The sequence below is a fragment of the Dryobates pubescens genome, chromosome 13 (assembly GCF_014839835.1).
Source record: "Dryobates pubescens isolate bDryPub1 chromosome 13, bDryPub1.pri, whole genome shotgun sequence".
Classification (NCBI taxonomy): Eukaryota; Metazoa; Chordata; class Aves; order Piciformes; family Picidae; genus Dryobates; species Dryobates pubescens.
This window is the reverse complement of record NC_071624.1, coordinates 19,495,605-19,518,988: the sequence shown is the minus strand read 5'-3', so window position 1 is coordinate 19,518,988 and position 23,384 is coordinate 19,495,605. Positions and strand designations below refer to the sequence as shown.

The window sequence follows — 23,384 nt, the reverse complement described above, 5'->3', positions numbered from 1 at the left end:
ACAAATCAGGACCGGTTTGGATACCTCAGGCATTGCCAGGCTGGGTATGGGGATCCCTTGCCTTCCATCCAGGTAATCCTGATGGTTTCCTGCTCTTTGTTACTTGAGTCCTCCTGGTTTAGAGCATCACAAACCAGGGCCACACACCTTGGACTCCTGCTGTGAAATCTCAGAGCGTTTGAAGGTGAAGCTGAAGCAGCAGGATGCTGCCCTGAGCGACATCTTCACTCACTGGTTGGTTTTGAGGCTCCTGGGAACTGCTTTCCGTGGCATGTCTATAAATACTGCCCTGACATTAACACCCTGAGAAGGCAAATCCTGGCTGGCACTAATTAGCTTGCAAGCTGTGATGAAAGGAATCCTCTGCCACTGCTTGTTTGATGTCAGGTATCTCGCATCTGAGCAGTCAGGGCTGGCTTGCTTCTACCCGGAGCTGAATCCCCCTTTTGCACGAGTGAGGCAATCCTAACCGCCAGCGGCTGAAGGCTGCTTTCTACACCTGCATTTTGCGCTGGAGTTTGCTGTTCCCTGCTAGCAGCAGGCAGCCCTGGGCTTGGCTGATGTGCTGAGTGACTGCTGGAGGAGAAGGACCTGTTGAGAGGTGGTGTGCGGTGTGCCCAGCCCCGCGGCTGCCGTCAGCAGACGCCGAGATGCTGATCTCTGCTGCGGGTTCTCTGTTGTCTGCTGCTGCTGGCCTGGAGCCACCTCCTGCTTGGGGCTCGTTTCAGACTCGCAGCTACCCACACGGTGCTGATTCAGCTGCTTTAGCCAGCAGCAAAACCAACTCTTTGTTGACTTTCCCACCTACTCCAGGCGGGAGATAAGGGAATGAGCAGCCTCGTTTGCACCTAGGGGCTGGATCCTGGCCTTGGTGTAAGCCGTGTAGCTGGGGGTGGGCAAGGATGGAAGGCAGGGGTGTCTGGGGGGTGGTGTTTGGATGCAGGGGCACAGGTAAATGTGGCTTTCACAACCAGTTTGACTTCAGGTTCCTGCAGTGACCAGGTCTTTCTGTCCAAGCCTGTCTCATGTCCTGGAGTGTTTGGAGGTGGTTTTCTACATGGCCATTTTCTCAGCTTCCTGTGATGGAGGAGGCTGCTTCTGGCCCAGGTGCAGCCAGCAGGGAGCAGAGTCACTCTGCCCTTTCCTCTGGAGATGTGCAGCATGGTTGCTGGGCACTTCACACACTCTCCAGCCTCCAGCTCCCTGTTACAGATGGATTGTCTGCAATGAAGGAGGTGGGAGAGGGCAGCACTGGCGTAGGGGGGTGGGGAAGGGAGTCTTGTAACTCCCTGCTGTAAAAGCTGAGGGTGATGACATGGCTAAAGCCAGCTGTCAGATGTCTCTCTGTTGTGTTTCCTGAAAGAGTTTCTGTTGCTCTCTGGCCAAAGTGCTGCTGGATGCTCTCCACAAGCGTGGCTTTGACTGACAGTTAAAGAAACTCCTGATCTGGTTAGTGTAGGCTCTGGTCTTGGGCATGGCTCCTCCAGCTTAAGGGAAAGGCTCTGCTTTTCTGCTCTTGTTATCATACCGTGGGGGAAACCCAAGCAGTGGGACCAGCAGGTGAAGGGAGGGGATTCTGCCCCTCTGCTGTGCTCTGCTGAGACCTCCCCTGCAGTGTGGGGCAGCTCTGGAGTCCTCAGCACCGACAGGGACCTGTTGGAACAGAGCCAGAGGAGGCCACAGCAGTGGTAGGTGGGCTGGAAGCTCTCTGCTGTGAGGCCAGGCTGAGAGAGTTGGGGTTGTTCAGCCTGGAGAAAATGCCAGGGAGACCTTCTGGTGGCCTCTCAGGGTCTTTCCTTTCTGGTGGCCTGATCAGGATCTATTGGAACAGGACAAAGGGTGAAGTTTTAAACTAAAAGAGGGGAGATTCAGACTAGAGAGAAGAAATAAGTTTTTTACACTGAGGATGGCGAAAGAGTGACCTGAGTTGCCCAGAGATGTGGGGGATTGCCTCATCCCTGGAAACAATCAAGGTCAGTTGGGATGGGGCTCTGAGCAACCTGCTCCACTTGTCTCTGCTGACTGCAGGGGGTTGGACTGGATGACCCTTGAAAGTTCCTTCCAATCCAACCCATTCTATGAAATGTCCTGGAGGAGGCTGTTTTTTGCAGGCAGTTGTGGTGTGACTTCCTTAGGTCACAGAATCAGTCAGGTTGGAAGAGACCTCCAAGATCATCAACCTGTCACCCAAGACCTCCTGACTAGTAGACCATGGCACCAAGTGCCACATCCAATCCCCTCTTGAGCACCTCCAGGGATGGGGACTCCCCCACCTCCCTGGGCAGCACATTCATCATCAAGTTCAGCTGATCACCCAACCCTAACTAATCAACCTGACCATGGCACAAAGTGCCTCATCCAGTCCCCCTTAAACACCTCCAGCGCTGCTGACTCCACCACCTCCCTGGGCAGCCCATCCCAAGGGCAATCTGTCTGTGAAGAGCTTCTTTCTGAGACCAAGCCTAAACTTCCCCCTGCACAGCCTGAGGCTGTGTCCTCTTGTTCCAGGGCTGCTTGCCTGGGAGAAGAGCCCAACCCCCCAGCTGGCTACAGACAGCACAGAACCCGTTGCTTTCAAACCAGAGGGTGGTGATTGGAACTCCTCTCTGCCAGCCCTTCCCCAGGGTGAGGTGTGGTGCTCAGGGTGAGCAGAGGAATGTGTTTGCAGAGGGGATTTGCTTTGTACTTGCCCCTTTCCTGCCAAGCACACCACGCTGCTGTTGGCTCATCAGTTCAGTTTATTATCAAAAGGGTTTGGGTTTTGTCTTTCAATCAGATGACAAACTCAGGAAGCAGAAAGGACATAGGTGCTTAAACAGACCTATTGCAGCAGTCATCTGAGGTATCTGGTGCTTGGTTTGGAAATCTGTTTGCTTTGATACCCAAAGCAGGAAGTTCCTTTGCAATCTGCAGGAGGATGTTTCATATCTGTCACTGCAGATTTAAAGCCTTCTACCTTCTCACTTAAAGCTCCTCCTGGTTCTTGCCATCAGCTGTGCAGCTTGACTGGCATCAACCAAAGCAGGTACATAGCTCTGGGCAGGGTTAGACCCTAGCCACAGACAGAGCCAGCCTGAAACCTGCCCCTTGGTGTCCTGCCTGGGAGAGCTCGGTCTGCAGGCTTTGTCTTACTCCCCACACCCTGCTTGACTCCAACCTCCCAGGCTCCATGCAGCCACTGAGAAAATACATTACAGTGCTTCAAGTCAAAAGGGTAGCTCAGGTTTGAAATATAAAAACTAGGATTTATACATTACTAGAAACATTAAAAAAGATCAACTTTAGAGAAAGCAAGGGCAGGGGGAGCTTAAAAACTGTGAGAGGCTCTTTGATCACCACCTGACAGGTTACATGTTCTAAATGAATGCATTACCTACAGCTTCAGCCTGGCCAGAAAGCTGTAGATGAGCTGTTTGGGGTTAGTGACTCCAGATGCTGCAGGCCAGAATGTTAGTGAGGAGTTACTGAAGCATACAGCAGGCCTTTGGGCTCCTCTTTGTAGGAAGGGTTTCAAGTAAAAGTGGCAAGGTTTGGCAGAACAGATTGATCAGAGCAGCAGAGGGTGCAAAGTGTGGCACTGGGGATCAGGTTGTGTGGGCTCCCACTGGGTATAATGACCATTCCCTTCCTCTGCCCCATCAGCAGTGAGCATTCACTGCCCAGGGAGGGCTCATGTGCTGTGCTTGAGATGTAAAACAGCCCCAGGTGCCACTGGCTGGTGGGGAAGAGGATTAACTACCAGTGCAGTGTTGCAGTACACCACGGAGTGGTTTGGATGCTGCAGGGTCGAGGGGCAGGGAGAGCAGCTGGGCAGCAGCTCCTTGCTGCAGTGGTGCTAGTCCTGGCTGGATGTCTGCTTTGGGTTGGGTTTTCTTGTTTATTGAGAATTACACTGACTGCTCTGCCCTATTGCCCTCAGCTTTCTTCCCCCCTCTTCTGCTCAAATTTAGTTCCAAAGTTCTCTTTCCCTGGGAAGCTGCTGGAGGTGGGAGGTCTGCAGCTCATCACCACACTCGGCACTTCTTAGCAGGATCCATGTAGCTTGGCTGGGTGCATGAGAAGGCTTCAGAAAACTCTGGGGAGTTCTGCAGTGATCCTATGACCCTTTAAGATAAAACCAACATCCTCTTGTCATTGACACTTGCCTTTGCTCAAAGCAAGCACAGACAGCCCACATCTGGGGGCACCTCAAAATGCTGTGGGTAACAGCCATGATTCTGTGCTCTGACTCTTCCACTTCATCTCAAGTAGTGGCTGCAGCCCCTCTGGGCAGCTTGAGTTTGTCATTCATACTTGTGTGAGCCCACATGAAGTTCACAGCCTTTCAGACTGATGTAAGCCCAGCACCATCCCTGATGTCATACAGCCAAGATATGCACAAATAGGGCTGGAGAGAGTGGCTGAAGCAGTGAACTTCAGAGGGCTGTGATTCACGCCAATTGGAGAGACAAAGAGGAGCAGAGCTCTGAAACCTCTGCAGAGCCTCCTGGGCACTGTGGCCAAATCCAGCTGCTCACAGGACCTGGTGCACACACAGCCCCCTGGGAGAGATCTGCAGCTAGAGCAGGAACCACCCACGGTGGAATGCCAGCGAGGCTGAAGGAACAGTCACTGCTTTCACTGAGCATTTGAGTGTGGGGGATAAACAAAAAGGTTCTCTGCTGAAAGAATCAATGTGCTGGATGCTATGAGGAGAGAAATCAGCTCCTGGCTGCATGCAGCCTTGAGAGCTAGCAGGGATGTGGTGATGTCTGCATCACTACAGGGTCGGTGATGGGCAGGAACTTGAATGTAGGAAGTTCCACCTAAACAGGAGAAGGAACTTCTTTACCTTGGGGCTGGCAGAGCACTGGAGCAGGCTGCCAGAGAGGTGGTGGAGGCTCTGTCTCTGGAGACTGTCAAGGGCCACATGGACTTGCTCCTGTGTGATCTGCTTTAGGTGATCCTGCTCTGGCAGGGGCTTTGGACTTAATGATCTACACAGGTCCCTTCCAACTCCTACCATTCTGTGATCACTACCTGCTCTCATGGCATCTCACCAAACACATCTACTGCAGCAAAACCATCATTACACCACTGGTGAATAGGTTGCTCTGACTTAAGTGAGAAAGAAAAGATCCTAGCCTGGCCCAAAGACTTGCACCCACGACAGCCACCTCTCCAGCCCACCTCTTCCTGGGAGGGCTGAGTAGACAAGGCAGGAAAACCCAGTGTGCTGTTGCACCACAGCACAGAGCTGTGTGACAGACTGAGGGGCAGGCATCTCCCACCCAAAACTCACTTCTCCCTTCCAAAAGAGAGCAAGGAGTGACCATGTGTAACTAGGAGAGATGCTGTCCCTGTGGCAGCCAGGCTGCTGGAACAGATCTGTCGCTCTGGATGGCAAAGGCTGTTGGCAGGAGGTCATTTCTTCCTCGTGTCAGGATCACTGCTCAGAAGTAAGGACAAGAAAATGAATTCTTCTCCATGCTTGGAGAGTGAAGGCCTTGCATGAACTGGAGATTTTGCCTGTGACTTGAGTGGAGAACTGAAGGCCATCCCCAGCCTTTGGTCTTTATGAGAGACCCTGTCAGGAGCTATTGTGGGAGCCAAAGGGCTTCACTGGGGCACTGGGATGCAGGCACAGCCAGTGGGACTCTGCTGTAAGCATTGTGCACATTGGTAACAGCCAGGTGATGAGGGCTGTGCCCTGTGATGGCTGTTCACAGCTCCTCACCTGAGTTGTACCATCTCAAGGGGGAGGACAAACCCCACAGCCCTGCCCTACCTGGGAAGCTTCCTGGGAAGGGCACAGAGTCATGGTAGGGCTGGGAGGTCAAGGGGCAGTGTCCTTCTCTCTCTCCTCACCAGCTGCAGGTTGCTGTGTCTAAATCCACCCTGCAAGCACAACCTAACCCTTTGAGTCCCCTACATGCCCCAGCTGCTGTCCTCAGGAGCTGCACTGAGGGTTGCTGCAGGCACTGACCTGAATTTGCCTGGGCTGTGCACGTCGGTTTTGATGGAGTTCACGGCGTACTCTGGTCTGTAGGTTCCACACCAGACCTGCAGTGCCACAAACAAAAGCAGCTCTGAGCTCTAAGGCTGTCCAGGGAGAGACCTGCTGGCACTGCACTGTCAAACACTGAGTGCTGCCAGAATCCATTAGAAGCCAGAGAGGAAAATATGGTAGATTTTGTTTAAAAAACCCAATAAACCAATCCTGTGCCCAGTTCTGGGCCCTCAGTTGAAGGAGGACACTGAGACACTTGAAGGTGTCCAGAGAAGGGCAATGAGGCTGGGGAGGGGTCTGGAGCACAGCCCTGTGAGGAGAGGCTGAGGGAGCTGGGGTTGCTTAGCCTGCAGAAGAGGAGGCTCAGGGGAGTAGAATAGAATTAACCAGGTTGGAAGAGACCTTGGAGATCATCCAGTCCAACCTATCCCCCAACACCATCTGATCAACTCAACCATGGCACCAGGCACCCCATCCACTCTCCTCCTAGACACCTCCAGTGATGGTAATGGGAGACCTAATTGCTGTCTGCAGCTCCCTGAAGGGAGGCTGGAGCCAGGTGGGGATTGGTCTCTTCTCCCAGGCACCCAGCACCAGAACAAGAGGACACAGTCTCAAGCTGTGCCAGGGGAGGTTTAGGCTGGAGGGGAGGAGAAAGTTCTTCCCAGAAGGAGGAATTGGCCATTGGGATGTGCTGCCCAGGGAGGTGGTGGAGTCCCCATCCCTGGAGGTGTTCAAGAAAGGCTTGGATGTGGCACTGGGAGCCATGGTTTGGTTGTCAGGAGGTGTTAGGGATTAGGTGATAGGTTGGACTTGATGATCTCTGAGCTCTTTTCCAACCTGGTTGATTCTATGATAAAGAGGTACAGTCCTCAGACAAAGGCACTTGGGCACAGCACACTATCTCTAACAGCTGCTGGTGGCTGAACTCATTGCTTTAGGCAAGGTCAACATTAGGGACTGTTTCCAGGCTGTTTCCAGTGCTCAGCTCAGCAGCTCTGCTAGTGCCCAGCCCCAGTGTGGCAGTCAGCCTGCCCCTCCTGCCTGGCTGTTAAACTCAGCCTTTGAGTGACTTCCAAAGCCTTCAGCCCAGGGGCATAGAATACCTGTGCAAAGTTCAGGAAAAACAGCTGCTGGTGGTTCATCTCAAGGCCAGGGAGAAGCTTTTCTTTTCCATGCTTGCTCACAAAGTTTTCATAGGCCTGTGGAATGAGTCGAGTAGAAAGGTTACAGCTTCACATAGTGCACTGCAATAGCTGAGGGGAGGCTGGAGAGGGACTGTTTCCATGGGCTTGTAGTGATAGGATGAGGGGCAGAGGTTTGAAACTGGAGCAGGGGAGACATAGGTTGGGCATCAGGAGGAAGCTCTTCAGAGTGAGGGTGGGGAGACACTGGAACAGGCTGCCCAGGGAGGTGATGGAGGCCTCGTCCCTGGAGACATTCAAGATCAGGCTTGATGTGGCCTGATCTAATTGGAGATGTCCCTGCTGGCTGCAGGGTGGGTTGGGCAAGCTGAACTTTGAGAGTCCCTTCCAACCTCATGCAGTCTGTGAAACTCCCAGCCCAGACAGTCAGAATGAAATGAGGAGGAGGAAGGATGTGGATACCTTGGCCACCTTGCAGGGCCCTTTCTCAGGACTCTCTGACACCAGTGGCCTGAGTGGCTCAAGGGTTTCCTCACTACCTGGCCTTCCAGAATGGTTGGCACCAGGTTTGGTGAAGCTGCTTGAGTTATGTTGGAATAAACAGCAAGAGAAACAGACTTAAAGAGGGCAGTTTACCGGAGCACAAGCAAGTCAAGGCTCTGCCTTGCACACTGAAGGATCCCTGTGGATCACAGCATGCTGCTTGCTAAGGCACAGTCCTAAAGCAGACATTCCTGAGGTGTCTCACCTGAGCTGGAGGTTCCCTGGGCATGAATCAATCCCTGGCTAAGTGGCTGGGCTGGGCAACCCAGCCAGCCCCAGCTGGGAAAGGCACAAACCAGCTCCAAGTCAGTCAGGGTCTCACCTGAGGAATCCTCCCTCCCGCCTTGGTTCATCTTTTCATCTTCTTCTCTTCCCCATTAGACTTGAGAGACATGGGGCAAAAAGCCTTTCTCCTCTCTGATCCTCCAGAACACACATCTCTGCTCTCCTCTTTCCAGCTGCTTCTCTGATCTTTATCACATCAAACTCCTGGGGGTTTCTTGGGTGTTTTTTTGCCAACGCTTAGGCTTGGACTTTAATATACCACATTTGGTGCTAGAATCAGGCTGGAAAAGACCTCAGGCATCATCCAGGCCAACCTATTATCTAATCCCTAACACCTGATGGCGACTAAACCATGGCTTCAAGTGCCACATCCAAGCCTTTTGTGAACACCTCCAGGGATGGTGACTCCACCACCCCCCTGGGCAGCACATCCCAATGGCCAATCTCTCTTTCTGGGAAGAATTTCTTCCTAACACTCAACCTAAACCTCCCCTGGCACAGCTTGAGGCTGTGTCCTCTTGTTCTGGTGCTGGGTGCCTGGGAGAAGAGACCAACCCCCACCTGGCTACAACCTCCCTTCAGGGAGTTGGAGAGAGCAAGAAGGTCTCCCCTGAGCCTCCTCTTCTCCAGGCTAAGCAACCCCAGCTCCCTCAGCCTCTCCTCCCAGGGCTGTGCTCCAGACCCCTCCCCAGCTTTGTTGCCCTTCTCTGGACACCTTCAAGTCTCTCCATGTCCTTCTTACATTGAGGAGCCCAGAACTGGACACAGGACTCAAGGTGTGGCCTGAGCAGTGCTGAGCACAGGGCAGAATGACTTCCCTGCTCCTGCTGGCCACACTGTTCCTGATGCAGGCTTGCCTGGACAGAGTGCAGAGTTCTAGCATCCAGCTCTGCAGGCACAGAGCTGCTTGTGCAGGGAGCAGGCACTGCACTGTCTCAGCTCCCTAGGGTGGCATTATGAGAAGCAGAGGTTCCCACTGTGGTTTGGAAAAGGGAGTTACAAAATGCCTTAAACCCTTCCCACAGTAAGAGCAGCTGCTTTTGAGGACCAGGTGTCAAACACTCTGGTGGCAGCATGTCCTTGCTGATGGAGGGGTGCTGGCAAATGGCAGAGATGTTCTGACCGGAGGCAGTGCCAGGCTGCTGCCCGAGCAAAGCCAAGAGGCTGCATGAGCGCGAGCGGAGCGGCTGCAGCTCCCCTGGACAGGCTGCAAGGCCCCAGTGGATGAACAAGAGCCAGCAGTGCCACACACTGCAGAAGGGGTGGGGGTCCTCCTGTGCTGTACTGACAGGAGGGGCTGGCACAAGACACGTGAAGTATTCCTTCTACTCCCCTTGGCACTGGCCGGGTCTCAGCCGGAGCGCTCTGTGCGGCTTTGGGCACCGCGCGTCAGGGAGGATGTGGACCGACTGGAGAGAGTCCAGGAGAAAGCTGCAAGAATGAGCAGAGGTCTAGCAAACATGACCTATGAGGAAAGATTGGAAGAACTGGGTTTGTTTAGTCTAAGCAAGAGAAGTCTGGGCCTTCAAGTATGTAGCAGCCTTCAAACACGTGAAGGGCTGCAGGAGAAGGGAGCAGCTCGCTCTCTGCTTCCACTGCTGTGAGTAAAGGCCTGGTGGCCAGCAGGCAGTGGAGCTCCTCTTACACCATGGTTGCTTCTACCTGCCAGCAGACAGGGGGTAGACTAGGTGGCCTCTCAAGATTCCCTTTGGACCTTTTTTCACTCTTCACATGATGTCAAGACTGTAAATACCTAATTCTTCTTTGGTAATGCCTCTGACCTGCTGCTTTTCCCCTGGCTCCTCTCCTTCCTTTCAGACACAGCTTCCCCTTTGCTGGTTTGCTTTTAAAGGCACAAATGTTCCAGTAATTGAGGGAGGGCTGGGCTCGTCTGATCTAATACACCACAGTGGTGCCTCCTAAGTTTCCAAAGCCTCCTTTAAGCTCCCAGCAATCTCTGTTTGTGTATTTCTGGTGAGGCAAGTGTTGCTGATGGCTTTCTCTGCAGCAGCTCTGATGGTAGCTCTGAGAAATGTGAGCTGGCCCATGAGTCCTGGCAGGCCTTCTGGTGAGGGATCACAGTACTACAGGTTGGAAGGGACCTCCAGAGAACATCCAGTCCAATCCCCTGCCAGAGCAGGATCACCCAGGGCAGTCTGCACAGGAATGCATCCAGGTGGGGTTTGAATGTGTCCTGAGAAGGAGACTCCACAACCTCTCTGGGCAGCCTGCTCCAGGGCTCTGGCACCCTCACTGGGAAGAAGTTTATCCTCATGTTGAGCTGAAACCTGTGTTCAAGCTTGAACATCTTGTTCCTTGGCTTATTCCTGTGCACCACCCAAAAGAGCTTGCCCCCCACCCCTCAGCTATTGATAGACATTGATCAGATCCCTCTCAGTCTTCTCTTCTCCAGACTAAACAGCCCCAGGGCTCTCAGTCTCTCTTCCCAGGGGAGATGCTCAAGTCCCCTAAGCATCCTCCTGGCTCTCCCTTGGACTCTCTCCAGCAGGTCTCTGTCTCTCTTGCACTGGGGGCCCAGAGCTGGACAGAGGATTGCAGCTGTGGTCTCAGCAGGGCAGAGTAGAGGGGGAGCAGAACCTCCCCAGCCCTGCTGGCCACACTTCTCTTGCTGTACCCCAGGATCCCATTGTCTCTCTTGGCCACCAGGGCACTTTGCTGTCCCATGCAGACTTGCTACCCACCAGCACTCCAAGGTCTTTCTCCGTGGAGCTGCTTTCCAGCAGGGCAGCCCCAAACCTGTCCTGGTGCCTGTGAGAACACTCCAGCTGAATGTTCTGCTTTGGGACAAGGTGTTCAGGGAAGGAGAGGGAGGATTGTGTTATTAAGGCCAGGGTCTGTCAGGTTTGCAAATAACAAGAGAGGTTCCTGGAGAAGCTGATTTGCTTCTCATCTCCCAGCCTGCACTGAGGAAAGCAAGACCTCTGCTGCTTCTGCTTTCACTCTCCAAGTTGGCCAATTGAAGGAGTTAGGTGAAGAGGAAAGCCAGAAAGCAGCCAAGCTGCCATGGAAGGCTTAGTGCAAGGCATCCAGCTGCCACATCTTTGGATCCCTGCACAGGAGACCCAAGTGCCAGCTGGGGACACTTGGAAAGGATTTTGAGCAGTGAATAGTGTTCCATGGAGGCACAGGCTGCTCGTAGGTAAAATCCTCCTCTCCCTCCTTCCTGGCAGAAAGCAAGCTGGTGGAGGCAGAGGCAGACAGCTGCTCAGCATCACCAGTTCAGTTGGAGCTGATGGCCCAAGTGTGATTCATTAACTGTTCTCCTTCTACACATTCACAATAGGAAGAAATGAAAAAATAATAACTAAGTGAAGTCAGCTGAAAAGGAGGGGCCTGGAACAGGGAGTGTGCTCCAGGGAACAGCTCAGAGCATGAAAGAAGGGCAGCAGCTGGGCAGGAGCTTCAAACCAGGCCTGGGGGGGGGGCAGGAGGTCTGGTCCTGTGCCTGACACAAAACTGCTGCTGCTCCCAGGGCTCTGGAATGCATTCCTGACCTGTGATGGCTTCAGCTAAAGCAGAGAAGTGGATCCCTCTTACCTTGTAGGCTTGTCTCACCCCCCCGTTATCAGCAATGTTTTCTCCCAGGGTGTTGATGCCACTCAGCTGGAAAACAGAAAGGAAGAGTACAGTTTCCTGGGAAGCAGAGCTGGTCCAGGCCCAGGGATGGCTAACCCTGGGTAGTTCCCACTCTTCAGAGGCAAACACTCCCTTCAGATCTGAAGTTTTGGTAGAGGGTTGTTGTGCTCACATCTCTGAGAGGTCTTTGCCTCCCTTGTCTCAAATTCCCTGTGGATACTCTTCTCTTCTCTTCCTTCATCCTCTTCTTTCCCTTACAGGCAGCTTCCTAGGCTCTCACAGCTCTTCTACCCAGATTTTCTGATGCTTTGTCAGGGCTCAAACTTCCTATTTTCACCATGTCTCAGCTTCTTCCTACAGTCCCAGTTAGAGGAAGCAGGCAGAACCTGTCCCACTTCAGTCTACAAAGCAAGTTCAACACCAAACTCCCAGCAGCTGAAATTATCAGCAGCAAACCTGCTAGGAAGGATTTCCCTGCAGGTTAGGTGGCAAGATGCACAGGAGGTGTCCATGTGGCTGCTGTTCCAAAGTCAGGACAGCACCACATGAGATGATGAAGCCTTGCTGATGGGGACCCTGTCACTTCTGGTAATGCCATTACATTTCCAACCTTCAGCCCTAGACACTGGGCCATGATATTCACAGCTCCAACACTTTACAGAACACAGAATTGACCAGGTTGGAAAAGACCTTTGAGATCATCCAGTCCAACCTCTCACCCAGCACCATCTGATCAACTCAACCATGGCACCAAGGGCCTCAGCCAGGCTCTTCTTAAACACCTCCAGGGATGGGGACTCCACCACCTCCCTGGGCAGCACATCCCAATGGCCAATCTCTCTTGCTGGGAAGAACTTCTTCCTCGCCTCCAGCCTAAACTTCCCCTGGCACAGCTTGAGACTGTGTCCTCTTGTTCTGGTGCTGGCTGCCTGGAAGAAGAGACCAACCCTCACCTGGATACAATCTCCCTCAGGGAGTTGGAGAGAGCAAGAAGGTCTCCCCTGAGCTTCCTCTTCTGCAGGCTAAGCAACCCCAGCTCCCTCAGCCTCTCCTCACAGGGCTGTGCTCCAGACCCCTCCCCAGCTTTGTTGCCCTTCTCTGGACACCTTCCAGCAGCTCAACATCTTTCCTAGCCTGAGGGGCCCAGAACTGGACACAGGACCCAAGGTGTGGCCTGAGCAGTGCTGAGCACAGGGCACAATGACTTCCCTGCTCCTGCTGGCCACACTGTTCCTGATGCAGGCCAGGATGCCCTTGGCCTTCTTGGCCACCTGGGCACACTGTTGGCTCATGTTCAGCTCTTGTCAACCAGTACCCCCAGGTCCCTCTCTGCCTGGCTGCTCTCAGCCACTCTGTCCCCAGCCTGTAGCACTGCCTGGGGTTGGTGTGGCCAATGTGTAGATTCTAAAGTGAGGGTCTGCATGTTTAGAACAGAAGAGTTTTGTGCTTCCTGGTGAAACTCAACACTGACAGTTACAAAGGAGTATGACATACATGCTGTCCACCTGCTAGGTCCCAGGAGAAGTTTCCATACTGGTACACCATGCACTGGGATAGCTCCTTAAAGTTCTGTGCTGATTCTTCTGTCCACCAGTCTACAAGGTCTCCATTCTCATTGAAATTTCTGCCTGCAATAATTCACAGATTGCATTGGCTTGGAAGGGAGCCTCAAAGGGCATCTTCTCCAACCCCCCTGCAGGCAGCAGGGACACCTCCAGGCTGCCCAGGGCCACATGGAGTCTGATCCTGAATGTCTGCAGGGATGGGGCCTCAGCCACCTCCCTGGGCAGCCTGTGCCAGTGTCTCCCCACCCTCACTGTGCAGAACTTCCTCCTGATGTCCAACCTAAATCTCCCCTGTTCCAGTTTCAAACCACTGCACCTCATCCCATCCCCACAGGCCCTTCTGAACAATCCCTCTCCAGCCTTCCTGAAGGACCCCTTCAGATATTGAAATGCAGCTCTAAGGTGTCCCTGGAGCCTTCTCTTCTCCAGGCTCAACAGACCCGATTCCTTCAGCCTGTCCACACAGACAAGGTTCTCCAGCCCTCTTGGTGGCCTCCTTTGGACTCCCTCCAGCAGGTCCATGACCCTCTTGTGTTGGGTGCCCCAGATCTGGACACAGTGCTCCTGGTGAGGTCTCACCAGAGCAGAGCAGAGGGGCAGAATCCCATCAAGACAATTCTGTGTAGAGGAGCAGAGGGGTTTGATGCAGTAGAAAGGGCAGTAGGCAGTCCTGCAGAAACAACCCTCAGTGTAATGAGGTGGTCAAACAGATGAAGCTTACTGATTTTATAGCTTTTCTGTTCTTTCTCTTTCATTTTTGAAGCCTCCCTTGAGAAGCCTGGAGGGGCTCTGACCTGTGACTGATCACAGTGTGGGTAGAAGTGAGCGATGTGGCTGGGCAGCAGGGCTGATAGCCAGACCCTTGAGACAGCCAGCCCAGTGGCACACCCTGGCACAGTTCTGGGTGGTTTATGATGGGTTTTGCTGTAGCCCTTGGGAAAAGCAGGTGAGCAGCAGCCCTGTCAACAGCCCTTGTGTGCCACAGGCCAACATCCAGGGCTGCTCCTGCAGCCTCCCAGCGACAGGAGGGTCTGAGGGGTTCCTCGGATTCTGCTGTAGGGAATCATCAGGGGAGCAACACTGCAAAGCCTCAGAAATCCAGATGTGGTCTTACACATGGAGACTTCATTTCAACTGCTGTCTGGAGTGATTAGGCACTAAAGCATGCAGAACATTCTGGCACTCTTATAAGCAGGAGCTGGGTGCCTTACCATTGTCATCAAAGCCGTGTGTGATTTCGTGCCCGATGACCATGCCTATGCCACCATAGTTCAGAGACTTGGGCTGGGATGCACTGAAGAAAGGAGGCTGCAAAATGCCAGCAGGGAAGACTGCAAAGACAACCACAACACAGTCAGGGCCCTGCCTCCTTATCCTGCAGCATGAACAGGCATTTTCCCATAGGTTTCAGCCAGAGTTGTGCTGCTCCCCCAGTCACCAGCAGCAGCAAGGGAGCTGGCACATGGTGATGGTTGTAGGACAGCAGGAGCAGCACAGCAGCAGCACTTCCTTCCTCCTCAGACACTCCCAAAGTCACAACCAGCTTTTACTTTGCCTTTCTTACTATTGAACCTTATTTTACTTAGCAAACCAAGCAGTTTAGTTTTCAGCCTTCCCAGCAGTTGGCTGCATTGTTATCAAGCAAACCTCATGGCATCATGAGAAGTGGAAGGTGTTCCCCTAGGAGAATACAGTGTTTGATCATTGCCCCCACCACAAAGCTGTCTCAAGAGAGAAGAATGTATTCTTTCACTGGACACACCAGGAACCCCCACTCTAGAATCAGTAAAAACAGGCCAAAGAGCTGGAGCAGGCTGGTTCTTTACACCCACTTGGTGCTCCTTTGCTTCTAAACAATCAGAGAATCACAGAGCTGTCAGGGCTGGAAGGGACCTCAAGGCTCAGCCAGTCCCAACCCCCTGCCATGGGCAGGGACACCTCACACCACAGCAGGTTGCTCACAGCCACCTCCAGCCTGGCTGCAAACACCTCCAGGGATGAGGCTTCCACCACCTCCCTGGGCAGCCTGTGCCAGGCTCTCACCACCCTCATGGGGAACAACTTCTTCCTCACAGCCAATCTGAATCTCCCCACTCCTAGTCTTGCTCCATCCCCCCCAGTCCTATCCCTCCCTGACACCCTCAAAAGTCCCTCCCCAGCTTTCCTGGAGCCCCCATCAGATCCTGGAAGGCCACAATGAGGTCTCCTGGGAGCCTTCTCCTCTCCAGCCTGCACAACCCTAACTCCCTCAGTCTGTCCTCACAGCAGAGCGGCTCCAGCCCTCTGCTCATCTTTGTGGCCCTTCTCTGGACACCTTCCAGCCCCTCCAGATCCTTCCTGGCACAGAGGCTCCAGAACTGGCCCCAGAGCTCCAGCTGTGGTCTCAGCAGAGTGGAGCAGAGGGGCAGAATCCCCTCCCTGGCCCTGCTGGCCACACTTCTCTTGGTGCAGCCCAGGATGTGGTTGGCTTTCTTAGCCAATCACTCAGCAGTTTTGCTCTTTGTACAAATGAGGAATCACAAACCATCCTCCCAGGTACCCAGCTCCCCTTCCTCCTTCCTGGAGGCTTTCCCTCTGCTCCAGCCTGCTGCAGCAGCAGCGAGTGAGATGGAACTGCTCAACTGGCACAGAAAAGAGAAGCTGGATGGCAGTCTTCACACAACAAAAGCAAGCAGAGCCTCCTCGGTTGCCTTGCAGCACAAATCCAGTCCAGTTCTAGCAGTTTCTTTCCAGAGGAGGAAGCACCATGGGAAAATGGTTACCAAACCTCCACTTCTGCTGTGCTGCACAAACTGCTGCCTGGGTCACAGGAGCTTTGGGGAGCTCTGGACCTGACTAGAGGCAGCTCAGCTCATTTTTTGGGGTTGAGTGGCTTCCTTAGGACCTTGTTCCTTCCTTCACTGATGGAACAGTGAAGATCAGGCCATCTTGTAAGAGCAGAGCTCTGAATTTCCTGCCCATCATGCACAGAACTCCTCTTTACAGGGTTTTTACTTAAAAAGCAAAACCCTGAGTGAACTCAGGCATCCCTCTAAAGATCAGGCTGCTTTAATTATCCTGTGGCATGCCATAGCTGAAGGATGAGGTAAGAATTTATGGCTCACATAAACTGCCAGTCACCAGCTTCAGTCTTCCAAATCATGATTCCTTTTCCACAGCTCAGTGAACAAAGCTGCCCTGAACAAAGCTGCCTGAGCAGATCCTTGTGCTAAATGTTCAGTAATGAGCTAAGTGCTCCTTGGCTTTACCACCTGCCCCACTGGCTGCCCTGCCTTGCCACCCTTCAACCAGCAGTGCTGGTCAGCTGGATGTGGGTTTGTCTCTGTGGAGCCCATCTTGGGTTTCATGATGCTGATTTCATCTTCTTTACCTCTGGAACCCACTGCACAGCCAGAGCAGTTTGGGTTAACTTCAACCTTGGCAAATATCACCAAGGTTCTGACTAGGGCATGACACTCAAAACCAGGAGAGTGGTGCAGCTGCTGAATTCCTTGGCAGGCAGCAGCATTTCTAGTGTGTTTGATCCCTTGTCCTGGGCATGACTGCACCATCCCAAGCAGTTTTCTCCTCAGTCCTTGCTTGCATGATGTTGAGGCCGGCAGTGCTGCAGTCCCACTGTGCCCCAAGCAGAGATGCAGAAGGTGTAAGCTGCTGCAGAGACACAGGCAGGAGAAGTCAGGATCCCATTTGCAGTAAGAGCTGAACATCTTGGACTGCAGGGCTTGCATTTTCTTCAGTGGGGACAGAAAGAATGAAAAAGGAAACAAATCCTTTTGGAGTGCTTGGCTCAGTTTGATTTCTTCCCTTACCAAGCTGCTGCTGCTGCCCCTTGAATCCTGCCCTGGCAGAATCAAAGCCTGGGTGATCAGAGGAGCTGAATGAGCTCTGGGGTTTGCACAGAAAACACCAAACCTGACTCTGTTACAAGTGGCAGAGAACTGCATCCCTCTGGCCGAGCAGACTGGACAGCAGGGAGTGCTTCTGGCCATGCAATAACCACTTGGTCCCCAAGTAAAGCTACTCTGGGGCTACTGCAGTCCTGCTGGGGGGAGGAGCCCTGCAGAGCTGTGCTGCTGTTGTGACACTAGTGTTAGGAGAGCCCAGAGGAAGGAGTACCTGACAGCTTGCACCTTGGATAAGAGAGGAGGGACTACCCCAGAAGCCACTCCAGAAGACTGAGAAGAGGGAATGTCATCCCTAGCAGTGCAAATAATGCCTTCAGCAAACATTCTCCTTGGAAGCCTTCATAAGTAATTGTCTCACTTCTAGGCAGGACAAGGGTCTGCTGTATTTTAGAGCCTTGTTTGCAGGAGCTAGAGGTGGATCACAGAACCTCACTAACACCTTGGCAAGGACACTGCAGGTTATGAAGTGTGGAGAACAACAGTATCTGAAGCCTGGCTTATGAGAGATGTGTAGAGAACACAGAATTCACCAGGCTGGAAAAGACCTCAGGTCATCCAGTCCAACCTATCACCCAACACCTGATGACTAACTAAACCATGGCTCCAAGTGCCACATCCAAGCCTTTTGTGAACACCTCCAGGGATGGGGACTCCACCACCTCCCTGGGCAGCACATTCCCATGGCCAATCTCTCTTGCTGGGAAGAACTTTCTCCTCACCTCCAGCCTAAACCTCCCCTGGCACAGCTTGAGACTGTGTCCTCTTGTTCTGGTGCTGGGTGCCTGGGAGAAGAGACCAACCCCCACCTGGCTACAACCTCCCTTCAGGGAGTTGGAGAGAGCAAGAAGGTCTCCCCTGAGCCTCCTCTTCTCCAGGCTAAGCAACCCCAGCTCCCTCAGCCTCTCCTCACAGGGCTGTGCTCCAGACCCCTCCCCAGCTTTGTTGCCCTTCTCTGGACACCTTCAAGTCTCTCAATGTCCTTCTTAAATTGAGGAGCCCAGAACTGGACACAGGACTCAAGGTGTGGCCTAAGCAGTGCAGTGTACAGGGGGAGAATGACCTCCCTGCTCCTGCTGGCCACACTGTTCCTGATGCAGGCCAGGATGCCCTTGGCCTTCTTGGCCCCCTGGGCACACTGCTGGCTCCTGTTCAGCCTACCATCAACCAGTACCCCCAGGTCCCTCTCTGCCTGGCTGCTCTCAGCCACTCTGCCCCCAGCCTGCAGCACTGCATGGGGCTGTTGTGGCCCAAGTGCAGCCCCTGGCACTTGGATGTGTTCAATCTCACATTGTTAAATGTCAAAGCACATAGTGTGAGGCAGAAGTAATGCTTTGTGTGAAATGCTTTGTGATGCATCAGAGCTGTGCAGAGCTGGTGCAGCTCACAGGATGGGAAACCTGGGTGCTGCCACAAGGTTCTAACCTGTAGCTGTAATGAATCCTTTGTCTTTAAATGCATTTGAATGCTTCCTCTTCTCTTTTGCTTTTCACCATGGATGGTTTTGGGTAGGCTGAGAGTAGAAATGTTTATACTCAAAAGCCCTGTGAAAAAGATTTGATTGTAGTGAACTTATCTCTCTTTTTAGGATCATAGGATGTTAGGGGTTGGAAGGGACCTCCAGAGATCTTCTTAGGTTTGGTTTCCCCCTTGGTTTGAGCTACCAGGTGGCCATTTCCATTTCCCAGCAGAATCAAATGGCAGCAGACAGTGAAGTCCTCTGGCAGCCCTTATCTCTTCAGAGCCACAGCTGAGGATGCCTCAAAAGCACTGCAACTTTTGTTCTTTGCTTAAGCCACATGTAAAAGGATGAATGCCAGGGTTCTCTATTCAAGGGAGTGACCAGTTAAGAGTTGCCTTTGAAGTGGGACTGCTTTAAAGTCCTTCTGGTATGGAGCTGTGGTTCATAATTAGATCTTGAAGTGCTATAGATAAGAGCTGGGGAGATGTTTTCTGAGTAAACTTTGTTGTTTGGGCAGTGCTGGCTTCAATGGGCCCCAAAGACTTGAGCAGGGGGCTTGGACTCAATGATCTCCTGAGGTCCTTTCCAACCCCTACCATTCTGTGACTCTGTGTTCCACTTGTCATGGTTCTTTTCAGACAGAGAGGGTGCTGACCCAGCCATGCAGGATTTCTGTCTGCCTGGGGCCTGAAGCAGCTCTGCAACCATAACCCTATGCTGCAGGAGCAGTGAGCCCAGGAGCTGCTGGTCCTGTGCAGCATAGGACAAGCCTGCTAAGCACAGCTTATGTGAAGCTGGTTGCTGGAGTCTCTCTTCTGAGCACTGCCTCTCACAGCTGTGTGTGTGGAAGCACTGGAGATGAGGACACAGAAACTCAGAAGCAGCTGGGGTTTGTGAAAGGGCTGTAGGGAATGGAAGCCACAAGTAGCCCATGGCAGGAAGCTCTGGGGCTTTTTTTCAGCCAGTGTTTCCCTCAGGTGGAAGTGCAGGGTGCTGTGCTCCCTGCTCACCCCTTCCATCCCCTTCACTTTGGTGGCCTTTTTATTTCCTGATGTATTTGCCTTGGCCACAAAGCTGTGGCCACCCCACACTGTCCCTCTTCCCATCCTGCACAGAGGCACCTCAAAACCCAGGGAGATGAAACCATTCTGAATGACTCCTCTGACCTTGCTGCACTGAGGCCCTTCTGCAGCCCCCAGAATGTCCAGGTGGTTTCACCTTTTCATTGTACAAAGGCACACACACACACACACATGCAAACCATTTGTCTTAGTTAAAGCTGTGCCCAGATAAGAGCTTGGCAGACCTTACCTATCTGATTTCTGCTTGCTGAATAAAAGGCATTGACCACAGCAGCTCCACTTATCCACCTAATAATAATAACAGAAGAAGAAATGTCAAGCAGTTCTCAGTTCTTAATGGCATCTTTCAGATGAACTTAATTATAAAGCTGCTCTCCAGAAGTCCACTTAAACCCACACTGGGAACTCAAGGACCAGACTTGACCTGCTCCAGAGTGCTTAAACTTCTACACCATCTCCCAGTTGCTTTGCTCTGCTCGCTAGCTTGCAAGCTGGGACAGGAGTTGAGCTGCTGGAGGGTAGAGAGGCTCTGCAGAGGGACCTGGGCAGGCTGGGCAGATGGGCAGAGGCCAAGGGCAGGAGATTGAACACATCCAAGTGCCAGGTGCTGCACATTGGCCACAACAACCCCATGCAGTGCTACAGGCTGGGATCAGGGTGGCTGAGAGCAGCCAGGCAGAGAGGGACCTGGGGGTGCTGATTGATGGTAGGCTGAACATGAGCCTGCAGTGTGCCCAGGGAGCCAAGAAGGCCAATGGCATCCTGGCCTGCATCAGGAACAGTGTGGCCAGCAGGAGCAGGGAGGTCATTCTCCCCCTGTACACTGCACTGCTTAGGCCACACCTTGAGTCCTGTGTCCAGTTCTGGGCCCCTCAGTTTAGGAAGGATGTTGACTTGCTGGAACGAGTCCAGAGAAGGGCAACGAAGTTGGTGAGGGGCTTGGAACACAGCCCTGTGAGGAGAGGCTGAGGGAGCTGGGGTTGCTTAGCCTGGAGAGGAGGAGACTCAGGGGTGACCTTCTTGCTCTCTACAACTACCTGAAGGGAGGTTGTAGACAGGCAGAGGTTGGTCTCTTCTCCCAGGCAGGCAGTACCAGAACAAGAGGACACAGTCTCAGGCTGTGCCAGGGGAGGTTTAGGTTGGATGTTAGGAAGAAGTTCTACACAGAGAGAGTGATTTCCCATTGGAATGGGCTGCCCAGGGAGGTGGTGGAGTCCCCATCCCTGGAGGTGTTCAGGAGGAGACTTGATGGGGTGCTTGGTGCCTTGGCTTAGTTGTTTAGGTGGTGTTGGACTGGTTGAGGGGTTGGACACGATGATCTTGAAGGTCTCTTCCAACCTGGTCTGGTCTATGCTATTCTATTCTAATGCAGGCCCAGCCTTTGAGACATGAGCAAGGCCCTCTTCATGGAGCGCAAAGTCACTAAATCATCACTGCCTACCCCCCAGGGAAACCTCCTGCTGTGGAAAGTGGATGAAAGACCACACACAGTGGCTTTGGATACTTACTCCTCTTTGTCCACCTTTTCTCTAAGCTTCTTCAACCTTTTCTTCTGGGTAAACACCAAATTTTGAATAATGTTTTCAAAGTATTCTTCTTCTTTGTAGTTCAGCTAAAGAGAAAGAGGGGAAAGTCCTTAGAGGAGGTGTTACTGACTTGCAGCACAAGATACGGCTCTGGAGGATCGACTCCAAAGCACAATGAGCTAAGCAATGCATTGTAGGAGTGGGGTTTGAGGTTGCAGTGCTCTGCTGTGCCACAGGGTTGCTGCTGCAGCTGGGTAGATCTCAGTGGCTGTGTAATTCTCTCCAGAGATCTTTATTGCCTTTTGATATTGATCTTTTTGAGTGGCATTCAGCTTTTGTTGGGTTTGACCCTCACCTCTGGGGAGCTGCCTGCTTGGAACCTGTAGCTACTGGACTCCACACTGTACCACAGCATTAAAGAATGGCTCAGGTTGGAAGGGACCTCAGAGCTCATCTACTCCAACCTCCCTGCCATGGGCAGGGACTCCTCTCAACTAGATTTGGCTGCTCAAGGCCTCATCCAACCTGGCCTTCAACACCTCCAGGGAGGAGGCATCCACAACCTCTCTGGGCAGCCTATTCGAGTCTCACCACCCTCATACTGAAGAACTCCTTTCTAAGATCCAGTCTAAACCTACCCTCCCTCAGCTTTAAACCATTGCCCCTTGTCCTGTTGCTAGACACCCTAATGAAAAATCCTTCTGCAGCCTTCCTGTAGGATTCTGCAGGTACTGGAAGGCAGCTCTAAGGTCCCCCTGGAATCTTCTCCAGGCTGAACACCCCCAGCTCCCTCAGCCTGTCCTCACAGCAGAGCTGCTCCAGCCCTTTTCCACATGTTATCCTAGTGTAATTCCTCTAGCACTGATACATACCCTTGGAGCCCCATCAAATACTGTCCTGGAGTGGCTGTGAGCCCTCCCTGCCCATGCTGCCTGCCAGGGACACTTACCTCCTGGTACTCACTGTTCAGCTTGTCGTCATCAGTCACGATCTCATCTGGGTACCCAATCCTCTCTCTGATGGCCATGGCCTAGGGACAACAGCAGTTGGCATCCATGGCAAATCCAGCCAGGTTTAGCAATCACTCCTAATTAGCTAAGAAATGCAGTGTGGAAGTGACTGCAGAGACCTCAGGATGTTAATTATCTGCAGGTCTTGTTTGCATTTTGTGTTGATTTGGAGCACTCCAAAGCTCTGATGGTTAACTACCACCACGGAAAAGCCTGGAAACTCTCTTCCCTTCCTTCCTTTGCAAGTGAAGTGCCCCAGACAGACAGACAGACACACTCCACTGTGCTTGGGAGCTGATAGGCTGGTGTAAACAAGCAGCAGAAACCCTGAAGTGTTTGACCTATTTTACAGTAGCTTCATAGTAAGGAAATGAATAACTGGATTTTCATTGAGGTTTTTGTTTTACTTCAGTTCATTGTAGGAAAACACAGCCAGAAATTTCCAGCAATGTGAACACTTCCACTCAGTTTGGGGCTGGATCCACATTTCATAGAATCATAGAATCAGCCAGGTTGGGAAAGACCTCAGAGGTCCTCAAGTCCAACCTATCACCTAATCCCCAACACCTCCTGACAACCAAACCAAGTGCCACATCCAAGCCTTTCTTGAACACCTCCAGGGGTGGTGACTCCACCACCTCCCTGGGCAGCACATCCCAGGGGACAATCTCTCTGTCTGGGAGGAACTTTCTCCTCACCTCCAGCCTAAACCTCCCCTGGCACAGCTTGAGACTGTGTCCTCTTGTTCTGGTGCTGGGTGCCTGGGAGAAGAGACCAACCCTCATCTGGCTACAACCTCCCTTCAGGGAGTTGGAGAGAGCAAGAAGGTCTCCCCTGAGCCTCCTCTTCTGCAGGCTAAGCAACCCCAGCTGCCTCAGCCTCTCCTCCCAGGGCTGTGCTCCAGACCCCTCCCCAGCTTTGTTGCCCTTCTCTGGACACCTTCCAGCAGCTCAACATCTTTCCTAGCCTGAGGAGCCCAGAACTGGACACAGGACTCCAGGTGTGGCCTAAGCAGTGCTGAGCACAGGGCACAATGACTTCCCTGCTCCTGCTGGCCACACTGTTCCTGATGCAGGCCAGGATGCCCTTGGCCTTCTTGGCCCCCTGGGCACACTGCTGGCTCATGTTCAGCTGCTGTCCACCAGTACCCCCAGGTCCCTCTCTGCCTGGCTGCTCTCAGCCACTCTGTCCCCAGGCTGTAGCACTGCCTGGGGTTGCTGTGGCCAAAGTGCAGCCCCTGGCACTTGGACTTGTTGAATGCCATCCTGTTGGCCTCTG

The 23,384-nt window shown here is 52.9% G+C and overlaps 1 protein-coding gene across 1 annotated transcript in view; it reads right to left on the bottom strand.

Annotated features, from left to right (window-relative positions):
- Positions 1-3,915: 3,915 nt before the first annotated feature.
- The window catches only part of MME (membrane metalloendopeptidase), a 48,520-nt gene continuing 29,051 nt past the window's right edge, over positions 3,916-23,384 (bottom strand). Inside the window, exons 15-23 of the mRNA XM_054166930.1 lie at positions 22,046-22,126; positions 21,079-21,182; positions 19,800-19,858; positions 14,336-14,455; positions 13,054-13,187; positions 11,521-11,586; positions 7,096-7,191; positions 5,966-6,042; positions 3,916-4,104 (exon numbers count right to left, since the gene is read on the bottom strand). Coding sequence (XP_054022905.1) covers positions 4,005-4,104; positions 5,966-6,042; positions 7,096-7,191; positions 11,521-11,586; positions 13,054-13,187; positions 14,336-14,455; positions 19,800-19,858; positions 21,079-21,182; positions 22,046-22,126 — 837 coding nt within the window. The 3' untranslated portion in view covers positions 3,916-4,004. The remainder of the gene's footprint in view (positions 4,105-5,965; positions 6,043-7,095; positions 7,192-11,520; positions 11,587-13,053; positions 13,188-14,335; positions 14,456-19,799; positions 19,859-21,078; positions 21,183-22,045; positions 22,127-23,384) is intronic.